Source organism: Dendrobates tinctorius, unplaced genomic scaffold, assembly GCF_039654945.1.
Source record: "Dendrobates tinctorius isolate UK_male_01 unplaced genomic scaffold, ASM3965494v1 ptg000075l, whole genome shotgun sequence".
In the NCBI taxonomy this organism is placed as follows: Eukaryota; Metazoa; Chordata; class Amphibia; order Anura; family Dendrobatidae; genus Dendrobates; species Dendrobates tinctorius.
Window position 1 is genome coordinate 8311246 of NW_027361743.1, and position 25822 is coordinate 8337067.

At 46.0% G+C, this 25822-nt stretch overlaps 1 protein-coding gene across 1 annotated transcript in view; it reads right to left on the reverse strand.

Moving 5' to 3' along the window:
• Positions 1 to 25822, reverse strand: part of PIWIL4 (piwi like RNA-mediated gene silencing 4) — a 275269-nt gene that overhangs the window by 36354 nt on the left and 213093 nt on the right. The window contains exons 18-20 of the mRNA XM_073582971.1: positions 22687 to 22840; positions 13770 to 13895; positions 13109 to 13256 (exon numbers count right to left, since the gene is read on the reverse strand). Of these exons, the coding sequence (XP_073439072.1) occupies positions 13109 to 13256; positions 13770 to 13895; positions 22687 to 22840 (428 nt within the window). The remainder of the gene's footprint in view (positions 1 to 13108; positions 13257 to 13769; positions 13896 to 22686; positions 22841 to 25822) is intronic.

The window sequence follows — 25822 nt, forward strand, 5'->3', positions numbered from 1 at the left end:
GAGGACTCCTAGGTGTGTGCAGATGATGCAGAGGACTCCTAGGTGTGAGCAAATAATGCAGGGGACTCCTAGGTGTGAGCACATAATGCAGAGGACTCCTAGGTGTGAGCACATAATGCAGGGGAGTCCGAGGTGTGTGCACATAATGCAGGGGATTCTTAGGTGTGCGCACATAATGCAGATGATTCCTAGGTCTGTGCACATAATGCAGAAGACTCATAGGTGTGAGCACAAAATTCAGAGGACTCCTAGGTGTGCGCAAATAATGCATTGGACTCCTAGGTGTGTGCACATAATGCAGGGGACGCCTAGGTGTGTGCACATAATGCAGGGGACTCCTAGGTGTGTGCACATAACGGAGGGGACTCCTAGGTCTGTGCACATAATGCAGAGGACTCCTAGGTGTGTGCACATAATGCAGAGGACTGCTTGGTGTGTGCACATAATGCAGAGGACTCCTAGGTATGAGCACACAATGCAGGGGACTCCTAGGTGTGAGCACATAATGCAGGGGACTACTAGGTTTGTGCAGATAATGAAGGACTCCTAAGTATCAGCATATAATGCAGAGGACTCCTAGGTATCACCACATAATGCAGAGGACTCCTAGATGTGAGCACAAAACGCAGAGGACTCCTAGGTGTGTGTACATAATGCAGATGACTCCTAGGTCTGAGCACATAATGCAGAGGATTCCTAGGTGTAAGCACATAATGCAGAGGACTCCTAGGTGTGAGCACATAATGCAGAGGACTCCAAGGTGTGAGCACATAATGCAGAGGACTCCTAGGTGTGTAAACATAATGAAGTTGACTCCTAGGTGTGTGTACGTAACGCAGACGACTCCTAGGTGTGAGCGCATAATGTAGATGACTCCTAGGTGTGAGCACATAATGCAGAGGACTCGTTCCTAGGTGTGAGCACATAATGCAGAGGACACCTAGGTGTGAGCATATAATGCAGAGGACTCCTAGGTGTGAGCACATAATGCAGAGGACTCCTAGGTGTGAGCACATAATGCAGGGGACTCCTAGGTGTGTAAACATAATGAAGTTGACTCCTAGGTGTGTGTACGTAACGCAGACGACTCCTAGGTGTGAGCACATAATGTAGAGGACTCCTAGGTGTGAGCACATAATGCAGAGGACTCGTTCCTAGGTGTGAGCACATAATGCAGAGGACTCCTAGGTGTGAGCATATAATGCAGAGGACTCCTAGGTGTGAGCACATAATGCAGAGGACTCCTAGGTGTGAGCATATAATGCAGAGGACTCCTAGGTGTGAGCACATAATGCAGAGGACTCCTAGGTGTGAGCATATAATGCAGAGGACTCCTAGGTGTGAGCACATAATGCAGAGGATTCCTAGGTGTGAGCACATAATGTAGATGACTCCTAGGTGTGAGCACATAATGCAGAGGACTCGTTCCTAGGTGTGAGCACATAATGCAGAGGACACCTAGGTGTGAGCATATAATGCAGAGGACTCCTAGGTGTGAGCACATAATGCAGAGGACTCCTAGGTGTGAGCACATAATGCAGGGGACTCCTAGGTGTGTAAACATAATGAAGTTGACTCCTAGGTGTGAGCACATAATGCAGGGGACTCCTAGGTGTGTAAACATAATGAAGTTGACTCCTAGGTGTGTGTACGTAACGCAGACGACTCCTAGGTGTGAGCGCATAATGTAGAGGACTCCTAGGTGTGAGCACATAAAGCAGAGGACTCGTTCCTAGGTGTGAGCACATAATGCAGAGGACTCCTAGGTGTGAGCATATAATGCAGAGGACTCCTAGGTGGGAGCACATAATGCAGAGGATTCCTAGGTGTGAGCACATAATGCAGAGGACTCCTAGGTGTGAGCACATAATGCAGAGGACTCCTAGGTGTGAGCACATAATGCAGAGAACTCCTAGGTGTGTAAACATAATGCAGAGGACTCCTAGGTGTGTGTAGCTAATGCAGAGGACTCCTAGGTGTGTGCAGATGATGCAGAGGACTCCTAGGTGTGAGCACATAATGCAGAGTACTCTTAGATATGAGCACATAATGTAGAGGACTCCTAGGTGTGAGCACATAATGCAGAGGACTCCTTCCTAGGCATGAGCACATAATGCAGGGGACTCCTAGTTGTCAGCACATAATGCAGAGGACTCCTAGGTGTGAGCACATAATGCAGAGGACTCCTAGGTGTGAGCACATAATGCAGAGGACTCCTAGGTGTGAGCACATAATGCAGAGGACTCCTAGGTGTGTGCACATAATGCAGAGGACTCCTAGGTGTGTGTAGCTAATGCAGAGGACTCCTAGGTGTGTGCAGATGATGCAGAGGACTCCTAGGTGTGAGCACATAATGCAGAGGATTCCTAGGTGTGAGCACATAATGCAGGGTACTCCTAGGTGTGTGCACATAATGCAGAGGACTCCTAGGTGTGTGCAGATGATGCAGAGGACTCCTAGGTGTGAGCAAATAATGCAGGGGACTCCTAGGTGTGAGCACATAATGCAGAGGACTCCTAGGTGTGAGCACATAATGCAGGGGAGTCCGAGGTGTGTGCACATAATGCAGGGGAGTCCTAGCTGTGTGCACATAATGCAGGGGATTCTTAGGTGTGCGCACATAATGCAGATGATTCCTAGGTCTGTGCACATAATGCAGAAGACTCATAGGTGTGAGCACAAAATTCAGAGGACTCCTAGGTGTGCGCAAATAATGCATTGGACTCCTAGGTGTGTGCACATAATGCAGGGGACGCCTAGGTGTGTGCACATAATGCAGGGGACTCCTAGGTGTGTGCACATAACGGAGGGGACTCCTAGGTCTGTGCACATAATGCAGAGGACTCCTAGGTGTGTGCACATAATGCAGAGGACTGCTTGGTGTGTGCACATAATGCAGAGGACTTCTAGGTGTGAGCACATAATGCAGAGGACTCCTAGGTATGAGCACACAATGCAGGGGACTCCTAGGTGTGAGCACATAATGCAGGGGACTACTAGGTTTGTGCAGATAATGCAGGACTCCTAAGTATCAGCATATAATGCAGAGGACTCCTAGGTATCACCACATAATGCAGAGGACTCCTAGATGTGAGCACAAAACGCAGAGGACTCCTAGGTGTGTGTACATAATGCAGACGACTCCTAGGTCTGAGCACATAATGCAGAGGATTCCTAGGTGTAAGTACATAATGCAGAGGACTCCTAGGTGTGAGCACATAATGCAGAGGACTCCAAGGTGTGAGCACATAATGCAGAGGACACCTAGGTGTGTAAACATAATGAAGTTGACTCCTAGGTGTGTGTACGTAACGCAGACGACTCCTAGGTGTGAGCGCATAATGTAGATGACTCCTAGGTGTGAGCACATAATGCAGAGGACTCGTTCCTAGGTGTGAGCACATAATGCAGAGGACACCTAGGTGTGAGCATATAATGCAGAGGACTCCTAGGTGTGAGCACATAATGCAGAGGACTCCTAGGTGTGAGCACATAATGCAGGGGACTCCTAGGTGTGTAAACATAATGAAGTTGACTCCTAGGTGTGTGTACGTAACGCAGACGACTCCTAGGTGTGAGCGCATAATGTAGAGGACTCCTAGGTGTGAGCACATAATGCAGAGGACTCGTTCCTAGGTGTGAGCACATAATGCAGAGGACTCCTAGGTGTGAGCATATAATGCAGAGGACTCCTAGGTGTGAGCACATAATGCAGAGGATTCCTAGGTGTGAGCACATAATGCAGAGGACTCCTAGGTGTGAGCACATAATGCAGAGGACTCCTAGGTGTGAGCACATAATGCAGAGAACTCCTAGGTGTGTAAACATAATGCAGGGGACTCCTAGGTGTGAGCACATAATACAGTTGACTAATAGGTGTGATCACATAATGCAGGGGACTCCTACTTGTCAGCACATAATGCAGAGGACTCCTAGGTGTGAGCACATAATGCAGGGGAGTCCTAGGTGTGAGCACATAATGCAGAGGAGTCCTAGGTGTGTGCACATAATGCAGATGATTCCTAGGTGTGTGCACATAAAGCAGAAGACTCCTAGGTGTGAGCACAAAATGCAGAGGACTCATAGGTGTGCGCAAATAATGCAGAGGACTCCTAGGTGTGTGCACATAATGCAGATGATTCCTAGGTGTGTGCACACAATGCAGAAGACTCCTAGGTGTGAGCACATAATGCAGGGGACTCCTAGGTGTGTGCACATAATGCAGGGGACTCCTAGGTGTGTACACATAATGCAGGGGACTCCTAGGTGTGTGCACATAATGCAGAGGACTCCTAGGTGTGTGCAGATGATGCAGAGGACTCCTAGGTATGAGCACACAATGCAGGGGACTCCTTGGTGTGAGCACATAATGCAGGGGACTCCTAGGTTTGTGCAGATAATGCAGGACTCCTAGGTATCAGCACATAATGCAGAGGACTCCTAGGTATCACCACATAATGCAGAGTACTCCTAGGTGTGAGCACATAACGCAGAGGACTCCTAGGTGTGTGTACACAACGCTGACGACACCTAGGTCTGAGCACATAATGCAGAGTACTCTTAGATGTGAGCACATAATGTAGAGGACTCCTAGGTGTGAGCACATAATGCAGAGGACTCCTAGGTGTGAGCACATAATGCAGAGGACTCCTAGGTGTGAGCACATAATGCAGAGGACTCCTAGCTGTGAGCACATAATGCAGAGGACTCCGAGGTGTGAGCACATAATGCAGAGGACTCCTAGGTGTGTAAACATAATGCAGGGGACTCCAAGGTGTGAGCACATAATGCAGTTGACTCCTAGGTGTGATTACATAATGCAGGGGACTCCTAGTTGTCAGCACATAATGCAGAGGACTCCTAGGTGTGAGCATATAATGCAGAGGACTCCTAGGTGTGTGCACATAATGCAGAGGACTCTTAGGTGTAAGTACATAATGATGAGGACTCCTAGGTGTGAGCACATAATGCAGAGGACTCCTAGGTGTGTGCACATAATGCAGATGACTCCTAGGTGTAAGCACATAATGATGAGGACTCCAAGGTGTGAGCACATAATGCAGGGGACTCCTAGGTGTGTGCACATAATGCAGAAGAGTCCTAGGTGTGTGCACATAATGCAGATGATTCCTAGGTGTGTGCACAAAATGCAGAGTACTCCTAGGTGTGCGCAAATAATGCAGAGGACTCCTAGGTGTGTGCACAAAATGCAGATGATTCCTAGGTGTGTGCACACAATGCAGAAGACCCCTAGGTGTGAGCACATAATGCAGGGGACTCCTAGGTGTGTGCACATAATGCAGGGGACTCCTAGTAGTGTGCACATAATGCAGGGGACTCCTAGGTGTGTGCACATAATGCAGGGGACGCCTAGGTGTGTGCACATAATGCAGGGGACTCCTAGGTGTGTGCACATAATGCAGGGGACTCCTAGGTGTGAGCACATAATGCAGAGGACTCCTAGGTGTGTGTAGATAATGCAGAGGACTCCTAGGGGTGTGCAGATGATGCAGAGGACTCCTAGGTGTGAGCACATAATGCAGAGGACTCCTAGGTGTGAGCACATAATGAAGGGGACTCCTAGGTGTGTGCACATAATGCAGGGGACTCCTAGGTGTGTGCAAATAATGGAGGGGACTCCTATGTGTGAACACATAATGCAGGGGACTCTTGGTGTGTACACATAACGCAGGGGTCTCCAAGATGTGAGCACATAATGCAGAGGATTTCTAGGTGTTAGCACATAATGCAGAGGACTCCTAGGTGTGTGCAGATGATGCAGAGGACTCCTAGGTGTGAGCACATAATGCAGAGGACTCCTAGGTATGAGCACATAATGCAGGGGACTCCTAGGTGTGTGCACATAATGCAGAGGACTCCTAGGTGTGAGCACATAATGAAGGGGACTCCTAGGTGTGCGCACATAATGCAGGGGACTCCTAGGTGTGAGCACATAATGCAGGGGACTCTTAGGTGTGTGCACATAATGCAGGGGACTCCTAGGTGTGAGCACATAATGCAGGGGACTCCTAGGTGTGTGCACATAATGCAGGGGACTCCAAGGTGTGAGCACATAATGCAGGGGACTCCTAGGTGTGTGCACATAATGCAGGGGACTGCAAGGTGTGAGCACATAATGCAGAGGATTCCTAGGTGTTAGCACATAATGCAGAGGACTCCTAGGTGTGTGCAGATGATGCAGAGGACTCCTAGGTGTGAGCACATAATGCAGAGGACTCCTAGGTATGAGCACATAATGCAGGGGACTCCTAGGTGTGTGCACATAATGTAGTTGACTGCTAGGTGTGATCACATAATGCAGGGGACTCCTAGTTGTCAGCACATAATGCAGAGGACTCCTAGGTGTGAGCACATAATGAAGGGGACTCCTAGGTGTGTGCACATAATGCAGGGGACTCTTAGGTGTGAGCACATAATGCAGGGGACTCCTAGGTGTGTGCACATAATGCAGAGGACTCCTAGGTGTGTGCAGATGATGCAGAGGATTCCTAGGTGTGAGCACATAATGCAGGGGACTCCTAGGTGTGAGCACATAATGCAGGGGACTCCTAGGTGTGAGCACATAATGCAGGGGACACCTAGGTGTGCGCAAATAATGTATTGGACTCCTAGGTGTGTGCTCATAATGCAGATGATTCCTAGGTGTGTGCACACAATGATGAAAACTCCTAGGTGTGAGCACATAATGCAGAGGACTCCTAGGTGAGTAAACATAATGCAGGGGACTCCTAGGTGTGAGCACATAATGGAGGGGACTCCTAGGTCTGTGCACATAATGCAGAGGACTCCTAGGTGTGAGAACATAATGCAGAGGATTCCTAGGTGTGAGCACAAAATGCAGAGGACTCCTACATGTGAGCACATAATGCAGAGGACTCCTAGGTGTGAGCAAATAATGCAGAGGATTCCTAGGTGTGAGCAAATAATGCAGAGGACTCCTAGGTGAGTAAACAAAATGCAGGGGACTCCAAGGTGTGATCACATAATGTAGAGGATTCCTAGGTGTGAGTACATAATGCAGAAGACTCCTAGTTGTCAGCACATAATGCAGAGGACTCCTAGGTGTGAGCACATAATGCAGAGGACTCCTAGGTGTGTGCACATAATGCAGAGCACTCCTAGGTGTGTGTAGATAATGCCGAGGACTCCTAGGTGTGTGCACATAATGCAGAGGATACCTAGGTGTGAGCACATAATGCACAGAACTCCTAGGTGTGAGCCATAATGCAGAGGACTCCTAGGTGTTAGCACATAATGCAGAGGACTCCTACGTATGAGCACATAATGATGAGGACTCCTAGGTGTGAGCACATAATGCAGAGGATTCCTAGGTGTGAGCAAATAATGCAGAAGACTCCTAGATGTGTAAACATAATGCAGGGGACTCCTAGATGTGAGCACATAATGCAGGTGACTCCTAGGTGTGATCACATAATGCAGGGGACTCCTAGTTGTAAGCACATAATGCAGAGGACTCCTAGGTGTGAGCACATAATGCAGAGTACTCCTAGGTGTGAGCACATAATGCAGAGGACTCCTAGGTGTGTGCACATAATGCAGAGGATTCCTAGGGTGTGAGAACATAATGCAGAGGACTCCTAGGTGTGAGCACATAATACAGTTGACTCCTAGGTGTGAGCACATAATACAGTTGACTCCTAGGTGTGTAAACATAATGCAGGGTCCTAGGTGTGAGCACATAATACAGTTGACTCCTAGGTGTGTAAACATAATACAGTTGACTCCTAGGTGTGTAAACATAATGCAGGGTCCTAGGTGTGAGCACATAATACAGTTGACTCCTAGTTGTCAGCACATAATGCAGAGGACTCCTAGGTTTGTGCAGATGATGCAGAGGACTCGTAGGTGTGAGCACATAATGCAGAGGACTCCTAGGTGTGAGCACATACTGCAGGGGACTCCTAAGTGTGTGCACATAATGCAGAGGACTCCTAGGTGTGAGCACATAATGCAGAGGACTCCATCCTAGGTGTGAGCACATAATGCAGAGGATTCCTAGGTGAGAGCACATAATGCAGAGGAGTCCTACGTGTGAGCACATAATGCAGAGGAATCGTAGGTGTGAGCACATAATGCAGAGGATTCCTAGGTGTGAGCACATAATACAGTTGACTCCTAGTTGTCAGCACATAATGCAGAGGACTCCTAGGTTTGTGCAGATGATGCAGAGGACTCCTAGGTGAGTAAACATAATGCAGGGGACTCCTAGATGTGAGCACATAATGCAGTTGACTCCTAGGTGTGATCACATAATGCAGAGCACTCCTAGGTGTGTGTAGATAATGCCGAGGACTCCTAGGTGTGTGCACATAATGCAGAGGACTCCTAGGTGTGAGCACATAATGCAGAGGACTCCTAGGTGTGTGCACATAATGCAGAGGACTCCTAGGTGTGTGCACATAATGCATAGGACTCCTACGTATGAGCACATAATGCAGAAGACTCCTAGGTGTGTAAATATAATGCAGGGGACTCCTAGATGTGAGCACATAATGCTGTTGACTCCTAGTGTGATCACATAATGCAGGGGACTCCTAGTTGTAAGCACAAAATGCAGAGGACTCCTAGGTGTGAGCACATAATGCAGGGGACTCCTAGGTGTTTGCACATAATGCAGAGGACTCCTAGGTGTGAGCACATGATGCAGAGGAGTCCTAGGTGTGTGCACATAATGCAGAAGACTCCTAGGTGTGAGCACAAAATGCAGAGAACTCCTAGGTGTGTGCACATAATGCAGAGCACTCCTAGGTGTGAGCACATAATGCAGAGGACTCCTAGGTGTGAGCACATAATGCAGAGGACTCCTAGGTGTGAGCACATAATGCAGAGGACTCCTAGGTGTGAGCACATAATGCAGAGGACTCCTAGGTGTGAGCACATAATGAAGGGGACTCCTAGTTGTCAGCACATAATGCAGAGCACTCCTAGGTGTGTGTAGATAATGCCGAGGACTCCTAGGTGTGTGCACATAATGCAGAGGACTCCTAGGTGTGAGCACATAATGCAGAGGACTCCTAGGTGTGTGCACATAATGCAGAGGACTCCTAGGTGTGTGCACATAATGCATAGGACTCCTACGTATGAGCACATAATGCAGAAGACTCCTAGGTGTGTAAATATAATGCAGGGGACTCCTAGATGTGAGCACATAATGCTGTTGACTCCTAGTGTGATCACATAATGCAGCGGACTCCTAGTTGTAAGCACAAAATGCAGAGGACTCCTAGGTGTGAGCACATAATGCAGGGGACTCCTAGGTGTTTGCACATAATGCAGAGGACTCCTAGGTGTGAGCACATGATGCAGAGGAGTCCTAGGTGTGTGCACATAATGCAGAAGACTCCTAGGTGTGAGCACAAAATGCAGAGAACTCCTAGGTGTGTGCACATAATGCAGAGCACTCCTAGGTGTGAGCACATAATGCAGAGGACTCCTAGGTGTGAGCACATAATGCAGAGGACTCCTAGGTGTGAGCACATAATGCAGAGGACTCCTAGGTGTGAGCAGATAATGCAGAGGACTCCTAGGTGTGAGCACATAATGAAGGGGACTCCTAGGTGTGTGCACATAATGCAGGGGACTCTTAGGTGTGTGCACATAATGCAGGGGACTCCAAGGTGTGTGCACATAATGCAGGGGACTCCAAGGTGTGAGCACATAATGCAGGGGACTCCTTGGTGTGTGCACATAATGCAGGGGACTCCAAGGTGTGAGCACATAATGCAGAGGATTCCTAGGTGTTAGCACATAATGCAGAGGACTCCTAGGTGTGAGCAAATAATGCAGAGGATTCCTAGGTCTGAGCAAATAATGTAGAGGACTCCTAGGTGAGTAAACATAATGCAGGGGACTCCTAGTTGTCAGCACATAATGCAGAGGACTCCTAGGTGTGTGCACATAATGCAGAGCACTCCTAGGTGTGTGTAGATAATGCCGAGGACTCCTAGGTGTGTGCACATAATGCAGAGGATACCTAAGTGTGAGCACATAATGCAGAGGACTCCTAGGTGTGAGCACATAATGCAGAGGACTCCTAGGTGTTAGCACATAATGCAGAGGACTCCTACGTATGAGCACATAATGATGAGGACTCCTAGGTGTGAGCACATAATGCAGAGGACTCCTAGGTGTGTGCACATAATGCAGAGGATTCCTAGGGTGTGAGAACATAATGCAGAGGACTCCTAGGTGTGAGCACATAATGCAGAGGACTCCTAGCTGTGAGCACATAATGCAGAGGACTCCAAGGTGTGAGCACATAATACAGTTGACTCCTAGGTGTGAGCACATAATGCAGAGGACTCCTAGGTGTGTAAACATAATGCAGGGTCCTAGGTGTGAGCACATAATACATTTGACTCCTAGGTGTGATCACATAATGCAGGGGACTCCTAGGTGTGATCACATAATGCAGAGGACTCCTAGGTGTGAGCAAGTAATGCAGAGGACTCCTAGGTGTGTGCACATAATGCAGAGGACTCCTAGGTTTAAGCACATAATGCAGAGGACTCCTAGGTGTGAGCACATAATGCAGAGGACTGCTAGGTGTGAGCACATAATGCAGAGGACTCCTAGATGTGAAAACATAATGCAGAGGACTCCTAGATGTGAACACATAATGCAGAGGACTCCTAGGTGTGAGCACATAATGCAGAGGATTCCTAGGTGTGAGCACATAATTAAGAGGACTCCTAGGTGTGAGCAGAGGACTCCTAGGTGTGAGCACATAATGCAGAGGACTACCAGATGTGAACAAATAATGCAGAGGACTCTTAGATGTGAACACATAATGCAGAGGACTCCTAAGTGTGCAAACATAATGCAGAGGATTCCTAGGTGTGAGCACATAATGCATAGGACTCCTAGGTGAGAGCACATAATTCAGAGGACTCCTAGGTTTGAGCACATAATGCAGAGGACTCCTAGGTGTGAGCACATAATGCAGAGGATTCCTAGGTGTGAGCACATAATGCAGAGGACTCCTAGGTGAGAGCACATAATGCAGAAGACTCCTAGGTGTGTGCACATAATGATGAGGACTCCTAGGTGTGAGCACATAATGCAGAAGACCCCTAGGTGTGAGCACATAATGCAAAGGACTCGTGGGTGTGAGCACATAATGCAGAAGACTTCTAGGTGTGAGCACATAATGCAGAGGACTCCTAGGTGTGTGCACATAATGCAGACGACTCCTAGGTGTAAGCACATAATGATGAGGACTCCTAGGTGTAAGCACATAATGCAGAGCACTCCTAGGTGTGTGCACATAATGCAGAGGACTCCTAGGTGTGTGCACATAATGCAGAGGACTCCTAGGTATGTGCACATAATGCAGAGGACTCCTAGGTGTGTGTAGATAATGCAGAGGACTCCTAGGTGTGTGCACAGAATGCAGAGTACTCCTAGGTATGTGCACATAATGCAGAGGACTCCTAGGTGTGTGTAGATAATGCAGAGGACTCCTAGGTGTGTGCAGATGATGCAGAGGACTCCTAGGTGTGTGCATATGATGCAGAGGACTCCTAGGTGTGAGCACATAATGAAGAGGACTCCTAGGTGTGTGCACATAATGCAGGGGACTCCTAGGTGTGTGCACATATTGCAGGGGATTCTTAGGTGTGTGCACATAATGCAGGGGATTCTTAGGTGTGTGCACATAATGCAGAGGATTCCTAGGTGTTAGCACATAATGCAAAGGACTCCTAGGTGTGTGCACATAATGCAGAGGACTCCAAGGTGAGTGCACATAATGAAGAGGACTCCTAGGTGTGTGCACATAATGCAGGGGACTCCTAGGTGTGTGCACATATTGCAGGGGACTCCTAGGTGTGTGCACATATTGCAGGGGATTCTTAGGTGTGTGCACATAATGCAGAGGATTCCTAGGTGTTAGCACATAATGCAAAGGACTCCTAGGTGTGTGCACATAATGCAGAGGACTCCAAGGTGAGTGCACATAATGCAGAGGACTCCTAGGTGTGAGCACATAATGCAGGGGACTCCTAGGTGTGTGCACATAATGCAGAGGACTCCTAGGTGTGTGTAGATAATGCAGAGGACTCCTGGGTGTGAGCACATAATGCAGAGGACTCCTAGGTGTGTGTACATAATGCATAATGTGAGCTGATGAAGATCAGCTTGACGATTGTATACTATTGTATGTACGCTGATGAAAAACATTTCGGGAACACTTGCCCATCACCGTGTAACCTCAGGTCAATTTCAGGAATGTCAGTCTATCCAGTTATTAAGCAGAAACGATTGTGAATCAATGTGACCGGCTTTGGTAGAAATTATACCCGTGTGTATACATTGGACCAAATTTGCCATGATGACGGCATGAGGACCAGACGTGCTGTGATGGGACTTTAGCTCTCGAATTGATAGGTCCACCATTGCCATCCTGTTTCTTTTCACAGATGAGTCCAGAGACAGTGAATGTTATGCTGCAGTAACATGGCCGACTTGGTCGCTGGTCACTGATGGTCTGGGAATATCCTTGTAATATCTGCTTAAACCAATATGTGATAGCCAGTAGTTTCTTGACTGTTGTTAGGTACTGAAATAAAATCCTCAGAGCCAGTGTCAGACGTTACACTGATGCAGGATGATGCCCAGGCTTAGGTTGGCCAAGTGTGTGGGCAGTTCCCAGATGCCACTAACTGACCCTCTACGTGAACCTTTCATTAATGGAGATCTGCTGTGCGATTTACGTGTTCCCTTCAGTTTTCGCCGCGGAGTATTTATGGCTTAGAGGCGCACTGGGATGTTCTAGGCTAGTGCACATGTCACCATCCACCAGCAGAGGTCGCTGTTAGCACAGATATTGCTCCTGATGCCGCTGCTGGATAATTTCGGCTAAATTTCCAATATACTGATATCTTGCAGATAAAATCCCTGAGAGGTCCAGAATAATCCGTGCAGAAAAGCACAGAGAAAACAAATCTTTCTATCTCGTTTGAAACCTATTACAAGGAAAGCAAAAGCTGATCCCTGGGTAATAGCAGGGGGTCCGGAGAGCCCCCCCCCATTAATGGATCAGAGGCTAGAAGTGGTCTCCACTCACCGGCCAGTTGTAGTACAGGTGACACAGCTTATAGGTGAGACGCTGCAGGTGATCGGGTCTCAGGCAGTTGGTGTCATACAGCACATTGTAGTGGGTGGGATTCACGCTTCCTTGACGGGCGTTCTGACTTATCAGGAAAAAGTCATACCTATGGGAAAGGAGTCAAAATCAATAATAAATAATCTTTTTTTATACGATTTTTTTTTCTTACGCATTTGAATGGGTGGAAAACGCAGTAAAACCGCTGAAAAAAATTGAGAAATTGCTGATTTACAAAAACAAACAAAGCTACTTTAATGGTTCAAATCTGCAGGGAAAAAATAAAAAGAGCGCATCAGAGATTGTAAAGTGAAATGCTGCATTTTTTTACCCATGAAAAATGCATGGAAATAACGTGGCAAAATCGCAGCATGTAAACAAGCACGTGGTTTTTGTTTTTTTTTATAAATATCTACAGGATAGCTATACTATCTCCTCGTATGATCACTCACACTGCAGTTCACAAAAGCACTAGCTGCTACTTATATCATTACTTACTCTGCTGCTCACATCACTACTCATACGGCTGATCCCACCATTACTCCTGTGAGCCCTCGGCTTTTATTTATTGGCTGATCTTAATGCAGTAATCACGTTAATGGTTTAAAGACTGGTTACTTGCCATTCTGGTCTTGTCACTTCACGATCAATAATGGTTCCCAAAGGTGGGTTCTGAAATCCCTGGCGAGACGGAGTGAAGAACCGGGTGGAACATCTCTTCCTCACCACAACCACTGTGACCTTAGGGCTAAGGTAGATATATCATTAATGGGATTCTCACAGATGATGATAAGAACATGACTGATGACATAGCCATATCACAGGGGTTACATTTTCGGGTGTTAGCTGTGTAACACAGAAGGCATCTGGCAAAAACAAGACAAAAAAAACACTGCTGGGACCCAACAGGGAATTACCCTTTTCCCATCTCCAAGATTCTATCCCAATATGTAGTAGGTGTAATAATTAATAATAATAGAAAATACCTCCAATTAGAAATGTAGTATAGTTCTTCTTATTCTCTATGTCTCTTTCCTCATGTGCAGGCATTGCAGGACCTTAGGTATCCATGGTTACAACCACTAGCAACTAGCTGTCACTATATCAGTGGTCGTAAACATGGATATCTGAGGTCCTGCAATGCCTGCGCATGAGGAAAGAAACAGCGAATCAGAAAAACTATGCTACATTTCTAATTTGAAGTATTTGCTAATATTATTATTACACCTAATACAAATTACGATAGGATCTTGGACATAGAGAACACTCCTTTAAGTCAATCACTGATAGCTGCAAGTCATGCCATCCTGGTGCCACATACATTCAGGAGCCCATCACCCCTGGGTGACAGGTTGCCATGTCAGTCATGGGTCCGCTGAAGGCCCTTTTCAGTTGGTACTCCTGTGATTTTGGGTACATACTGCAATAATAAAGTAGTTAAGCATATCATACAAGTAATTGAGCCCTGTATGGGAATTACAGAGTAAAGTAAAAGACAAAAGTTTTTAAAAATATATACAGCACAGATCAAAAGTTTGGACACACCTTCTCATTCAAAGAGTTTTCTTTATTTTAATGACTATGAAAATTGTACATTCACTCTGAAGGCATCAAAACTATGAATTAACACATGTGGAATTATATAATTTTTTAATCATAAAGGTTTTATTGAGTTTTCAGAAAAAATACAAACTTCTCATACAAAAACATCAAGAACAGGAGCAATGAGTAGCAAGAGGTGGAATAACCTCGAGCCATTATTAGAATATCAATCTGGGACATTAAATACCCCTTCCAACAACAACTTGAACATAGGAGCGGGGAGAGGGGGGGGGAGAGGGGGAAGGGAAGCAGCTCTACATGCATGGCATTCTTAGGCACAATCAATTTATTTATGGTGTAGGTGTCTGTATCTGGGGGAGGGCCGTTGCATAAAGGGAAGTGGCCCACGGATGCCATTGTTTAAGTCTCACCGTTCTCTTCTCTAGATTGGGGGTCAAGTTGGTTTCGTATAGCCAGTGTAGGTTGATCCTCTCAATTAGTTCTGTTTTTGTAGGGGGGCTCACCGACCTCCACTTGTATGCCACACAGTACCTGCCGGCTATGAGAATGTGAGAAATGATGTTTTTTTAAAAGATCCGGGATCCCATCTAGGCCAATGTGTAGCACCGCTAAGGTTGGGTTTGGGGAAAGACGGAGACTAGTAACCTCATGGATTAGATTGAACACCTCCTGCCAGAAGTTAGATAACTTAGGGGAAAACCACCACATATGACACAAGGTGCCCCTGTGGTTGCATCCCCTCCAGCACAAAGGTGACATATGTGGGGAAAAAGAAGCCAGTTTAGTAGGGGAGTTGTACCACCGCAGATGAACCTTTTTTAATTGCTCTATGTGATTGAGACATGAAGAGAATTTGTGGATCCATTTTGAGGCCGCGAACCATTCTTGCGACGGAAGCTGAGAGGCTAGATCTTTTTCCCATTTGAGCATATACGGCAATTGTTTGTCCGGTTCCGGGGAGTTTAGCAGGTTATGGATGTATGAAAGGCCTTTGATTTTGCTATTTTGAAAGAATTTTTTAATTGCGGCGTGGTCGGCTGTTGTGGGAACCGGTAGGTGAGGAGCGGACTGAAGGAAGTGACGTATTTGAAAAAACTGGAATAAACTGTGTCGGGGGAGGTTAAATTTAACACACATTTCTGAGTACGGGAGTAGGACGCCTTCTCTATAGAGATCTGCTAGGGTAATTGGACCTCCACGTGTCCAGGCGGCAAGATTCAAATTCGGAATGAAGGCTTCCAGCGATCTAAGGGGAAGGCTGGGACCTAGAGCCTGTGACACTGGCTTGCTCCATAAGGACCAAGCTTTCTTTAGAGCTGCTGTGGTGGGTAGAAGATCGCCGGGGGGCGAAGGGGTTAGGAGCAGGGAGTCTATGAATTGTTTAGGGGAGTGGGCCTGTGCCCAGGTGTACTCAATCTGTAACCATCTCAAGTCTGAATCATTCTTCCACCAATCTCGAGCCGGTTCCAGGATAGCAGCTCTGTGATATGTTAGAATATTAGGAATACCCATTCCTCCACCACTGAACGGGGCATGCATACATCTCAGGGCTATTCTAGGTTTTTTCCCAGCCCATATAAATTTACTCATTAGCGAATGAATTTTGGTGAGATACCGTTGCGGAATTGTTAGGGGCAGGCACCGAAGTAAGTAGATAATTTTTGGGAGACAGATCATTTTAAAAGTCTGCATTCTCGCCACCCAAGAGAGCGGGAGAAGAGAAAGGCGAGTAAGTTCTTTATCCAATGAGGTGTGCAGGGTCAGCAGATTTTTCCGGATCACGGAGTGTAGCGGGGCCAGTATAATACCCAGGTAGGGGATTCCCTCGTCTTCCCATTTGAAAGGGTAAAGATGAGAAAGAGTGGCTCTGGTAGAGGCTGGCAAGAAGAGCGGAAAAATTAAGGACTTGGTAATATTAAGCTTGTAATACGAGACTTGAGCGAAGGAGGACAGGATCTCCATTACGTGTTGTAGGGACACCTCTACATTAGTGCAAGATAAAATCACATCATCTGCATATAGACTGATCACATGATTTATACTCCCCACTCGAATCCCCGAGATCTGAGGGCATTCACGGATAGTCTGCGCCAGAGGCTCTATAGCAAGGGCATAGATGATAGGGGAGAGCGGACACCCCTGGCGTGTCCCATTGGTTAATTCAAAACTCCGAGATATAAATCCGGATGCCAGAACTTTGGCGTTAGGGTTAGAGTACAGCGCCATTATGGCATTAAGTATGGGGCCTTTGAAACCAAACTTGGCCAGAACAGATTTCAGATATCCCCAGTGCACCCTGTCGAACGCCTTCTCTGCGTCCAGGGACAGGAATACACTGGGGATTTTCCTCCCCTCAGCCACCGCAATCAGATCCAGCATACGTCTCGTCCCATCTTTCGCCTGCCTCTCCGCCACAAACCCCACTTGATCCGGGGAAATCAGTGATGGAAGAACTTTATGTATTCTAGCTGAGATTATTTTGGCGTACAATTTTAAGTCGCAGTTTAGGAGGGATATTGGCCTGAAGTTTCCTGGGGAAATAGGGGGTTTTCCTGGTTTTGGCAGGGTAGCTATAATGGCCTCTAGATTATTTGGTGAAATATCTGCTGTGGCTCGCCAAGAGGAGAAAAGTCTCAGGAGGAAAGGAGACAGGGTTTCAGTGAATTGCCTATAATAGGAGTTAGTGAGGCCGCCTGGGCCTGGAGCTGAATTTCTTTTGGCTGTGGTCACCGCCTGGCGAACCTCCTCCAGAGAAAAAGGGGAATTTAGTTGCTCCAGCTGTACTGCAGATAACCGAGGAAGATTAATATTGTTTAAGAAGGAATTACTTGCCGTTTGGGTAGGCTTTGGGGCAGTGGGGTCATTTTTAAGGTTGTAGAGAGACTGGTAAAAGTCAGCGAATGCGTTGGCTATTTCCGTTGGGTTGCGTATTGTGGCATTAGAACCCGTCACGAGGTATTCAATTTTATTTTGCATTTCTCGTTTTTTAACCCTCCTGGCTAGTAAGGCACCCGCCCTGTCACCCATCATATAGTACCGCTGTTTGAGGGATCTTAAGTTTTTCTCATAGTCTGCCATCAACACTTGGCGGAGCTGTGTTCTTAGTTTCCTGAGTTCGTCAGATGTCGACAAGTTTGGGGCAGATTTATTGTGGGCTTCCAAAAGTACTATGTGGGACAGTAGAGCTTTGAAAGTTGCCTGACGCCTCCTTTTCTCCCTAGTGGCAATTTTGATGAACGACCCCCTAATATAGGCCTTGTGTGCAGACCAAAGCGTTTCCTCTGTCACCTCCTTGTTATCATTAAAGTTAAAAAACTCTGCGAGGTCGGCCTGCAACTCCTCAGAGATTTGTCTACAGGCTAGGAGGGAGTCATTCATGCGCCACCGGGCAAAAACAGGCGCGCGGTTTTGCTCCTGAACTGTCAGGTATATGGGGGCGTGGTCCGACCAAGCTATAAGTCCAATTTTTGAATCTGAGCAATCCATAATAAGTGAGCTATCAACCAGAAAGTAGTCCAATCTGCTGTAAGAGGTGAACCGAGGCGAGAAGAATGTGTAGTCCCTCTCATTTGCATGTTGGCATCTCCATATATCATGGAGATGCCTTTCTGAAATTATTGTGCTCATCTCCTTCCTCCTCACAGCAGTATTGGAGCAATCCAGAGTGCTGGACATTACCATGTTAAAATCCCCGCAGATTATTTGCTTACCCTCTTTAACGGATGAAAGCTTGGAAAGAAACCTCCGCAAAAAGCTGATCTGACCAGAGTTGGGGGCGTAAACGGTTGCGATAGTATACTTAGATCCATTTATGGAGCAATTAATAATGGCGTATCTACCGTCAGGGTCTAAATGTTGTGAATGTAGTGTGAACGCAACAGTATTTTTTACACAAATGAATACTCCAGCCTTTTTTTTTCTCCCACAAGCCAGCAGTATGAAAGGAAATTTAGCATTATTTAACCTGTGCGAGTCCCCTTGGAGGAGATGAGACTCCTGACCACATATTACATCACATTTGGATTTAACCACTTCCCGCCAAAACATGGATCTCTTGGCTGGAGAGTTCAGACCCCTAACATTTATAGACATACAGTTCAGTACCATTGTACATGAAAAAAAAGTCTCTTGCCTAGAGCTGCAGGGGGAAAAGGAAGGTTAGGCAGGAAAGAGATAACACTAACAATATTGACATCACTAACATTACTGATGTAGGGAGCATCAGTCCACAAAGAAAAAAGCCCAAAAAAGCGGCCTGCGGTATGGTGGAAATTTACCGCCATGGGGGTTCAGGGTCCTGGTTGAACAGAACCAGCGGACCTTAAAAGTAGCAACTAAGTCTCAGCCGCGACTCAAACATATCACATAACTCACGCGACGGACCAATCTTCATTCACTTTATCCTGTTGGGATGATCCTGTAGCTCTTGGAGATCTGGCCGGGAGATTTGCCAAGTTCCATGAGGATAGGAGCTTTGCCAACTGCTGTGGGGAATGGCAGGCGTGGGTATTTCCTGCTCGGAAAAGCAGGATCTTTACAGGGAAACCCCATCTATAGGATATAGCTTCATCCCTGAGAATTTTGGTATAAGGAGCAAATTCCCTCCTTTTTGCCAGGGTTCCTGCAGACAGATCTGGAAAAATGGACAGGTGCCGGAATTGCTCAGACAGAGGGGGTCTCTTTCTCAGGGCTTGCAGCAGGGCTTCTTTGGTCCTGTAAAAGTGCAGGCGAGCTAAAGTGTCCCGAGGGACATCAGCACTGAGGGATTTAGGCTTAGGGACTCTGTGTATTCTGTCCACCAGGAAATCAGTTGCAGTCAGGTCTGGGAGCAGCTCCTGCAGCAAGGAGCCTAGAAAACTCTGCAGCCCCTTGTCTGGTATGGCCTCTGGAATTCCTCTGATTCTTATATTATTTCGGCGGGACCTGTCCTCTAAATCCAAGACCTTGGTATGGAGCTTTTGCACTTGTTCCTCCAGTGCTGCATTGGCATCAATGAGGCTATTGTGTGACTTTGTCAGCTCCCCCATTTTAGATTCAATATGTGCTGTACGGCTGCCTATGGCAGTGATATCTCCCCTCAGCTCAGCCACCATATCTTTCCAATCCTGCTGCAGTGATGAGCGGAGGGCACTGAGCAGTTTCTGCATTGTACCTTTGGTAAGCGGTATATCTGCAGCGTCTGTGTCCAAGTCTGGGCCCGCTGTGGATCCCCTCCTGGATGAGCGTGAGGAAGCTGCGGAGGAGGATGCTGCCGCCATTTTCCCTCGCCCCGTGCTGGAGAAGAAGTCTGTAACTTTCGCCGGGGACGGCTTCTTCTGGGATTTTCCCCTCCTTGGCATGCCACGATCCTGGATACCTCCGCAGCACCCCCCCCCCCCCGTGTGCAGAGAGACTGGTGCCGCTGGCGAGCCGCAGTGAGCCGGTTAGGAGTCGAAGTGGCTGGAGCTCAGCAGCTAAGTGACCGGTGCTATTAGCAAGCAGGCCACGCCCCTGGAATTATATAATTAACAAAAAAAGTGTGAAACAACTGAAAATAGGTCTTAAATTCTAGGTTCTTCAAAGTAGCCACCTTTTGCTTTGATTACTGCTTTGCACACTCTTGCATTCTCTTGATGAGCTTCAAGAGGTAGTCACCGGAAATGGTTTTCACTTCACAGGTGTGTCCTGTCAGGTTTAATAAGTGGGATTTCTTGCCTTATAAATGGGGTTGGGACCATCAGTTGTGTTGTGCAGAAGTCTGGTGGATACACAGCTGATAGTCCTACTGAATAGACTGTTAGAATTTGTATTATGGCAAGAAAAAAGCAGCTGAGTAAAGAAAAACGAGTGGCCATCATTACTTTAAGAAATGAAGGTCAGTCAGTCCGAAAAATTGGGAAAACTTTGAAAGTGTCCCCAAGTGCAGTGGCAAAAACCATCAAGCGCTACAAAGAAACTGGTTCACATGAAGACCGCCCCAGGAAAGGAAGACCAAGAGTCACCTCTGCTGTGGAGGATAAGTTCATCCGAGTCACCAGCCTCAGAAATCGCAGGTTAACAGCAGCTCAGATTAGAGACCAGGTCAATGCCACACAGAGTTCTAGCAGCAGACACATCTCTACAACAACTGTTAAGAGGAGACTTTGAACGGATGGACTCTACATGCCTGGTTCCCACTGTGAAGCTTGGAGGAGGAGGTGTGATGGTGTGGGGGTGCTTTGCTGGTGACACTGTTGGGGATTTATTCAAAACTGAAGGCATACTGAACCAGCATGGCTACCACAGCATCTTGCAGCAGCATGCTATTCCATCCGGTTTGCGTTTAGTTGGACCATCATTTTTTTTCAACAGGACAATGACCCCAAACACACCTCCAGGCTGTGTAAGGGCTATCTGACCAATACGGAGAGTGATGGGGTGCTACGCCAGATGACCTGGCCTCCACAGTCACCAGACCTGAACCCAATCGAGATGGTTTGGGGTGAGCTGGACCGCACAGTGAAGGCAAAAGGGCCAACAAGTGCTAAGCATCTCTGGGAACTCCTTCAAGACTGTTGGAAGACCATTTCCGGTGACTACCTCTTGAAGCTCATCAAGAGAATGCCAAGAGTGTGCAAAGCAGTAATCAAAGCAAAAGGTGGCTACTTTGAAGAACCTAGAATATAAGACATATTTTCAGTTTTTTCACACTTTTTTGTTAATTATATAATTCCACATGTTTTAATTCATAGTTTTGATGCCTTCAGAGTGAATCTACAATTTTCATAGTCATGAAAATAAAGAAGACTCTTTGAATGATAAGGTGTGTCCAAACTTTTGGTGTGTACTGTATATAATTTGAAGAAAAAAAAAAAAAACCTCCGGTTTTCCGTTAGTAATGAAGAAATAAAAAAAGTCTGATCTATCAAGATATAAATTTATCTAATGCGTTAGGTATAGATCGTAAAGAAAAAAAAAACTAAAATGCAAAATTGCCCTTGCTCAGATGATCACAGATCACATAAGTGATGGCATAACATCACTATTTAATATAGGTATAACTCCTTTAAGGAGGAACTGCAACTTGCTCATTAAATTCAGTGAAATATCTTGCAAACATCCCCGAGCTCCCCTGATTCTGCTGTTCTTTTCCATTTTGAGCTGCGTCAATCCTCTGCGGAGATATTCGCATTTGTATCTTCTGGAGCACAGCATGTGAAATCTCTGATTGTAGATCAACCGGGTGTTTCTCCAGTTTTTTCTGGGGGCGTGCACTTTCACCCCTCTCTGTAAAAAGTTGCCAATCAGAGCTCCGCAGCATCTGAGACTGCCAGATTAGCTGAAGAGCCGTGATTGGCAGGTTTTTTGGGAAAGAGGCGTGAAAGTGGAGTGATGCTGCTCAAAATGGAAAACAGTGTTATAATCAGGGAAACTTGAAATTTTTACAAGGTATTTGACTCAATTTTTTAACAAGTGAAATGTCTTCTTTAACTAGTTATAGTAGGATGGCATAAATATAAAAAAAAAATGTGCTTGACCTGCCAGAAACAACTATAAACAGAAATGCGGAACCTCCTCCTGCAATAGGGAGAGTCAAAGATAACATAGAAAACAAGCAACACTGTACACTAAAGAGGACCCGTCACCAGGTGAAAAGCGTCCAGTTTTGCTCTAATTGTATTCCTGCTCATTCCAATATGAAGCAATTTTTGTTTTTTAATCCGTCATACGGTTCCACAGGTAGAGTCCTTGTTATTTAGTTTCACGGTGTATGGTCTTTGCTTAGGGGGCATGGCTCATAGGATATCTCTGTGGGTGTCCTGTGCTATTACCCTGCGGGCCATACCCCTTTACAAAGACCAAAAAATAAGAACTAATTTAACAACTCCATATCTCTGAAACTGTATGACAGACTTAAAAAAAACCTGTAGAATCAGGAGAGCAGTGTGAACGAAAGAGCAAAAACTGCTCACTTCTGACCTGGTGATAGATAGTCCCTTTAAATTCTGCCGCCATACCTGTATGTAGCTGGGGGCTCTTTAAATACGGAGAGTAGTTGAGGGATCTCATAGTCAAACAACATCTGTAGCTGCCCATCTCCAACACCGTCCCGGTAGATGATTATGCGGTTTGGAAAGTCGTTATTACTTTTCTGCCACTTTTCAATAGCGCCTAGTGAGAACACAATTATAACAGATCAATATATATATACATACATACATACATACAGCTCTGGCAAAAATTAAGAGACCACTGCAAAATATTCTGATTTTTCTCTTTATAGGTATATTTTTGAGTAAAATGTAAATTGCTCTTTTATTCTATAAACTACTGACAACAAACATGTCTGCGAATTTCCAAGCACTAAATTTTGTATTTATTTTCAAAAAACGAGAAATGGTGAAAAGAACAAAAAAAATGCAGTGCTTGCAGACCTCAAATAATGCCAAGAAAACAAGTTCATAAACATTTAGAAACAACAATACTAATGTTTTAACTCAGGAAGAGTTGAGAAATCAATATTTTGTGGAATAACCATGATTGTTAATCACAGCTTTCACGCATCTTGGCATGCTTTCCACCAGTCTTTCACACTGCTTTTGGGTGACCTTATGCCACTCCTGGTACAAAAATGTAAGCAGTTCTTCTTTGTTTGATGGCTTGTGACTATCCATCTTCCCTTTGATTACATTCCAGAGGTTTTCAATGGGGTTCATGTCTGGAGATTGGGCTGGCCATGACAGGGATTTGATGTGGTGGTCCTTCATCCATACATTGATTGACCTAGCTGTGTGGCATGGCACATTGTCCTGCTGGAAAAAAACAGTCTTCAGAGTTGGGGAACATTGCCTGGGCAGAAGGAATCAACTGTTTTTCCAGGATAACCTTGTATGCGGCTTGATTCATACGTCCTTCGCAAAGATTAACCTGCCCAATTCCAGCCTGGCTGAAGCATCCCCAGATCATCACCAATCCTCCACCAAATTTCACAGTGGGTGCAAGACATTGTGGCCTGTATGCCTCTCCAGGTCTCCGTCTAACCATTAGACGACAAGGTGTTGGGCAAAGCTGAAAATTAGACTCATCAGAGCTGACCTTACTCCAGTCCTCTATGGTCCAATCCTTATTGTCTTTGGTAAAGTTCAGCCTGGCTCTCCTTTGCTTCTCATTGATGAAAGGCTGTTTTCTAGCTTTACATGACTTGAGCCATGCCTCTAGGAGCCTGTTATGAACTGTTCTTACCGTGCACTTCACCCCAGCTGCCATTTACCATTCCTTTTGTAGGTTACTTGATGTCATCCTGCGGTTGCTGAGTAACATTCGAATAAGATGACGGTCATCCCGGTCAGTGGAGAGTCGTTTTCGCCAACTGCCGGTCTGTAGCTTTGCTGTCCCCAATGTCTGTTGCTTGACCTTGTTGTAATGGACTGCCGTCTTAGAAATTTTAAGGATGGAGGCAACATGACGCTCACTGTATCCCTCTGCTAGTAAAGCCAGAATTGAGCCCTTATTTTCCTCACTAAAGACTTTTCTTTTCAACTTCTTTGGCATAGTTAAAAGTTATTTTTCCATTACTATTACTTTTGGGATATTACTAGCACTTGTTTTAACATCCACCTTGTCCTATTGCAAGAGGATTGTGAACACCACAGCAGGGTTTTTTTATACTTTCCTTTGTAAAATAAGATTTGGTTCAGGTGATCACCTAATCAGAAGCACATTAAGTAGAACGAGGTGTCCTCTGGTTGGAATTCAACTGACACTGGAATTGAATACCTGTAGATAAGCTGATTTTTATAAAACTGGGCAGTGGTCTCTTAATTTTTGCAAGAGCTGTATATATACACACACAAGGGGAGAAAGAATTTGATACATTGCTGATTTTGTACTTTTTCCCACCTACAAAGAATGGAGAGGTTTATAATTTTTATCATAGGTACACATCACCTGAGACACAGAATCTAAAAATACAAAACAGAAAATCACATTGTATGAGATTTAAATAATTAAATTGCATTTTATTGCATGAAATAAGTATTTGTTCACCGACCAACCAGCAAGAATTCTGGCTCTCACAGACCTGTCAGTTTTTCTTTAATAAGTCCTCCTACTCTGCACTCATTACCTGTATTAATTGCACCTGGTTGAACTCGTTACCGGTATAGACACTTGTCCACACACTCAATCAATCACACGCCAACTTCTCCACCATGGCCAGGACCAAAGAGCTGTCTAAGGACACCAAGGACAAAATTGTGGACCTGCACAAGGCTGGTATGGGCTACAGGACAATAGGCAATGCGCCCCTGTTCACGTCAGCACATGTCCAGGCTTGTTTCAAGTTCGCCAATGACCATCTGGATGATCCAGAGGAGGTTTGGGAGAAGGTCGAGGTCAGATGAGACCAAATTAGAACGTTTTGGTATCAACTCTACTTGCCGTGTTTGAAGGAAGAACAAGGATGAGTATAACCTCAAAAACACAGTCACTACCATGAAATATGGTGGGGGAAACGTCCATGTTTGGGGGTGCTTATCTGCAAAGGGGACAGGATGACTGTACCGTATTGAAGGGAGGATGGATGGGGTCATGTATTGCAAGATTTTGGTCAACAACCTCCTTTCCTCAGTAAGAGCACTTAAGATGTGTTGTGGCTGGGTCTTCCAGCAAGACAATGACCAGAAAAACACAGCCAGGGAAACTAAGGAGTGACTCCGTAAGAAGCATTTCATGTCCTGGAGTGGCCAAGTCAGTCTCCAGACCTCAACCCAATAGAAAATCTTTGAAGGCAGCTGAAACTCAATGTTGCCCAGCGACAGCACAGAAACCAGAAAGATCTTTAGAAGATCTGTATGGAGGAGTGGGCCAAAATCCCTGCTGCAGTGTGTGCAAACTTGGTCAAGAACTACAGGAAACATTGCCACTCCCAACAACATAGCAGACTTCATAGTCTGGAAAGCATCCTAGACAATGAAGGCTGCTATGTTATTCATAAACCTGTCCCCTGATGAACCCTTATAACAAGAGGGGAGAAACGCGTTGGGAGTGAGAATGTATATCGCAACATGATATAACACACTATAAGTATCATTTATATACGTATTTAAGCAGCGTATATGTGCTACACGCATGATAATTACCGGTCACTTGTTA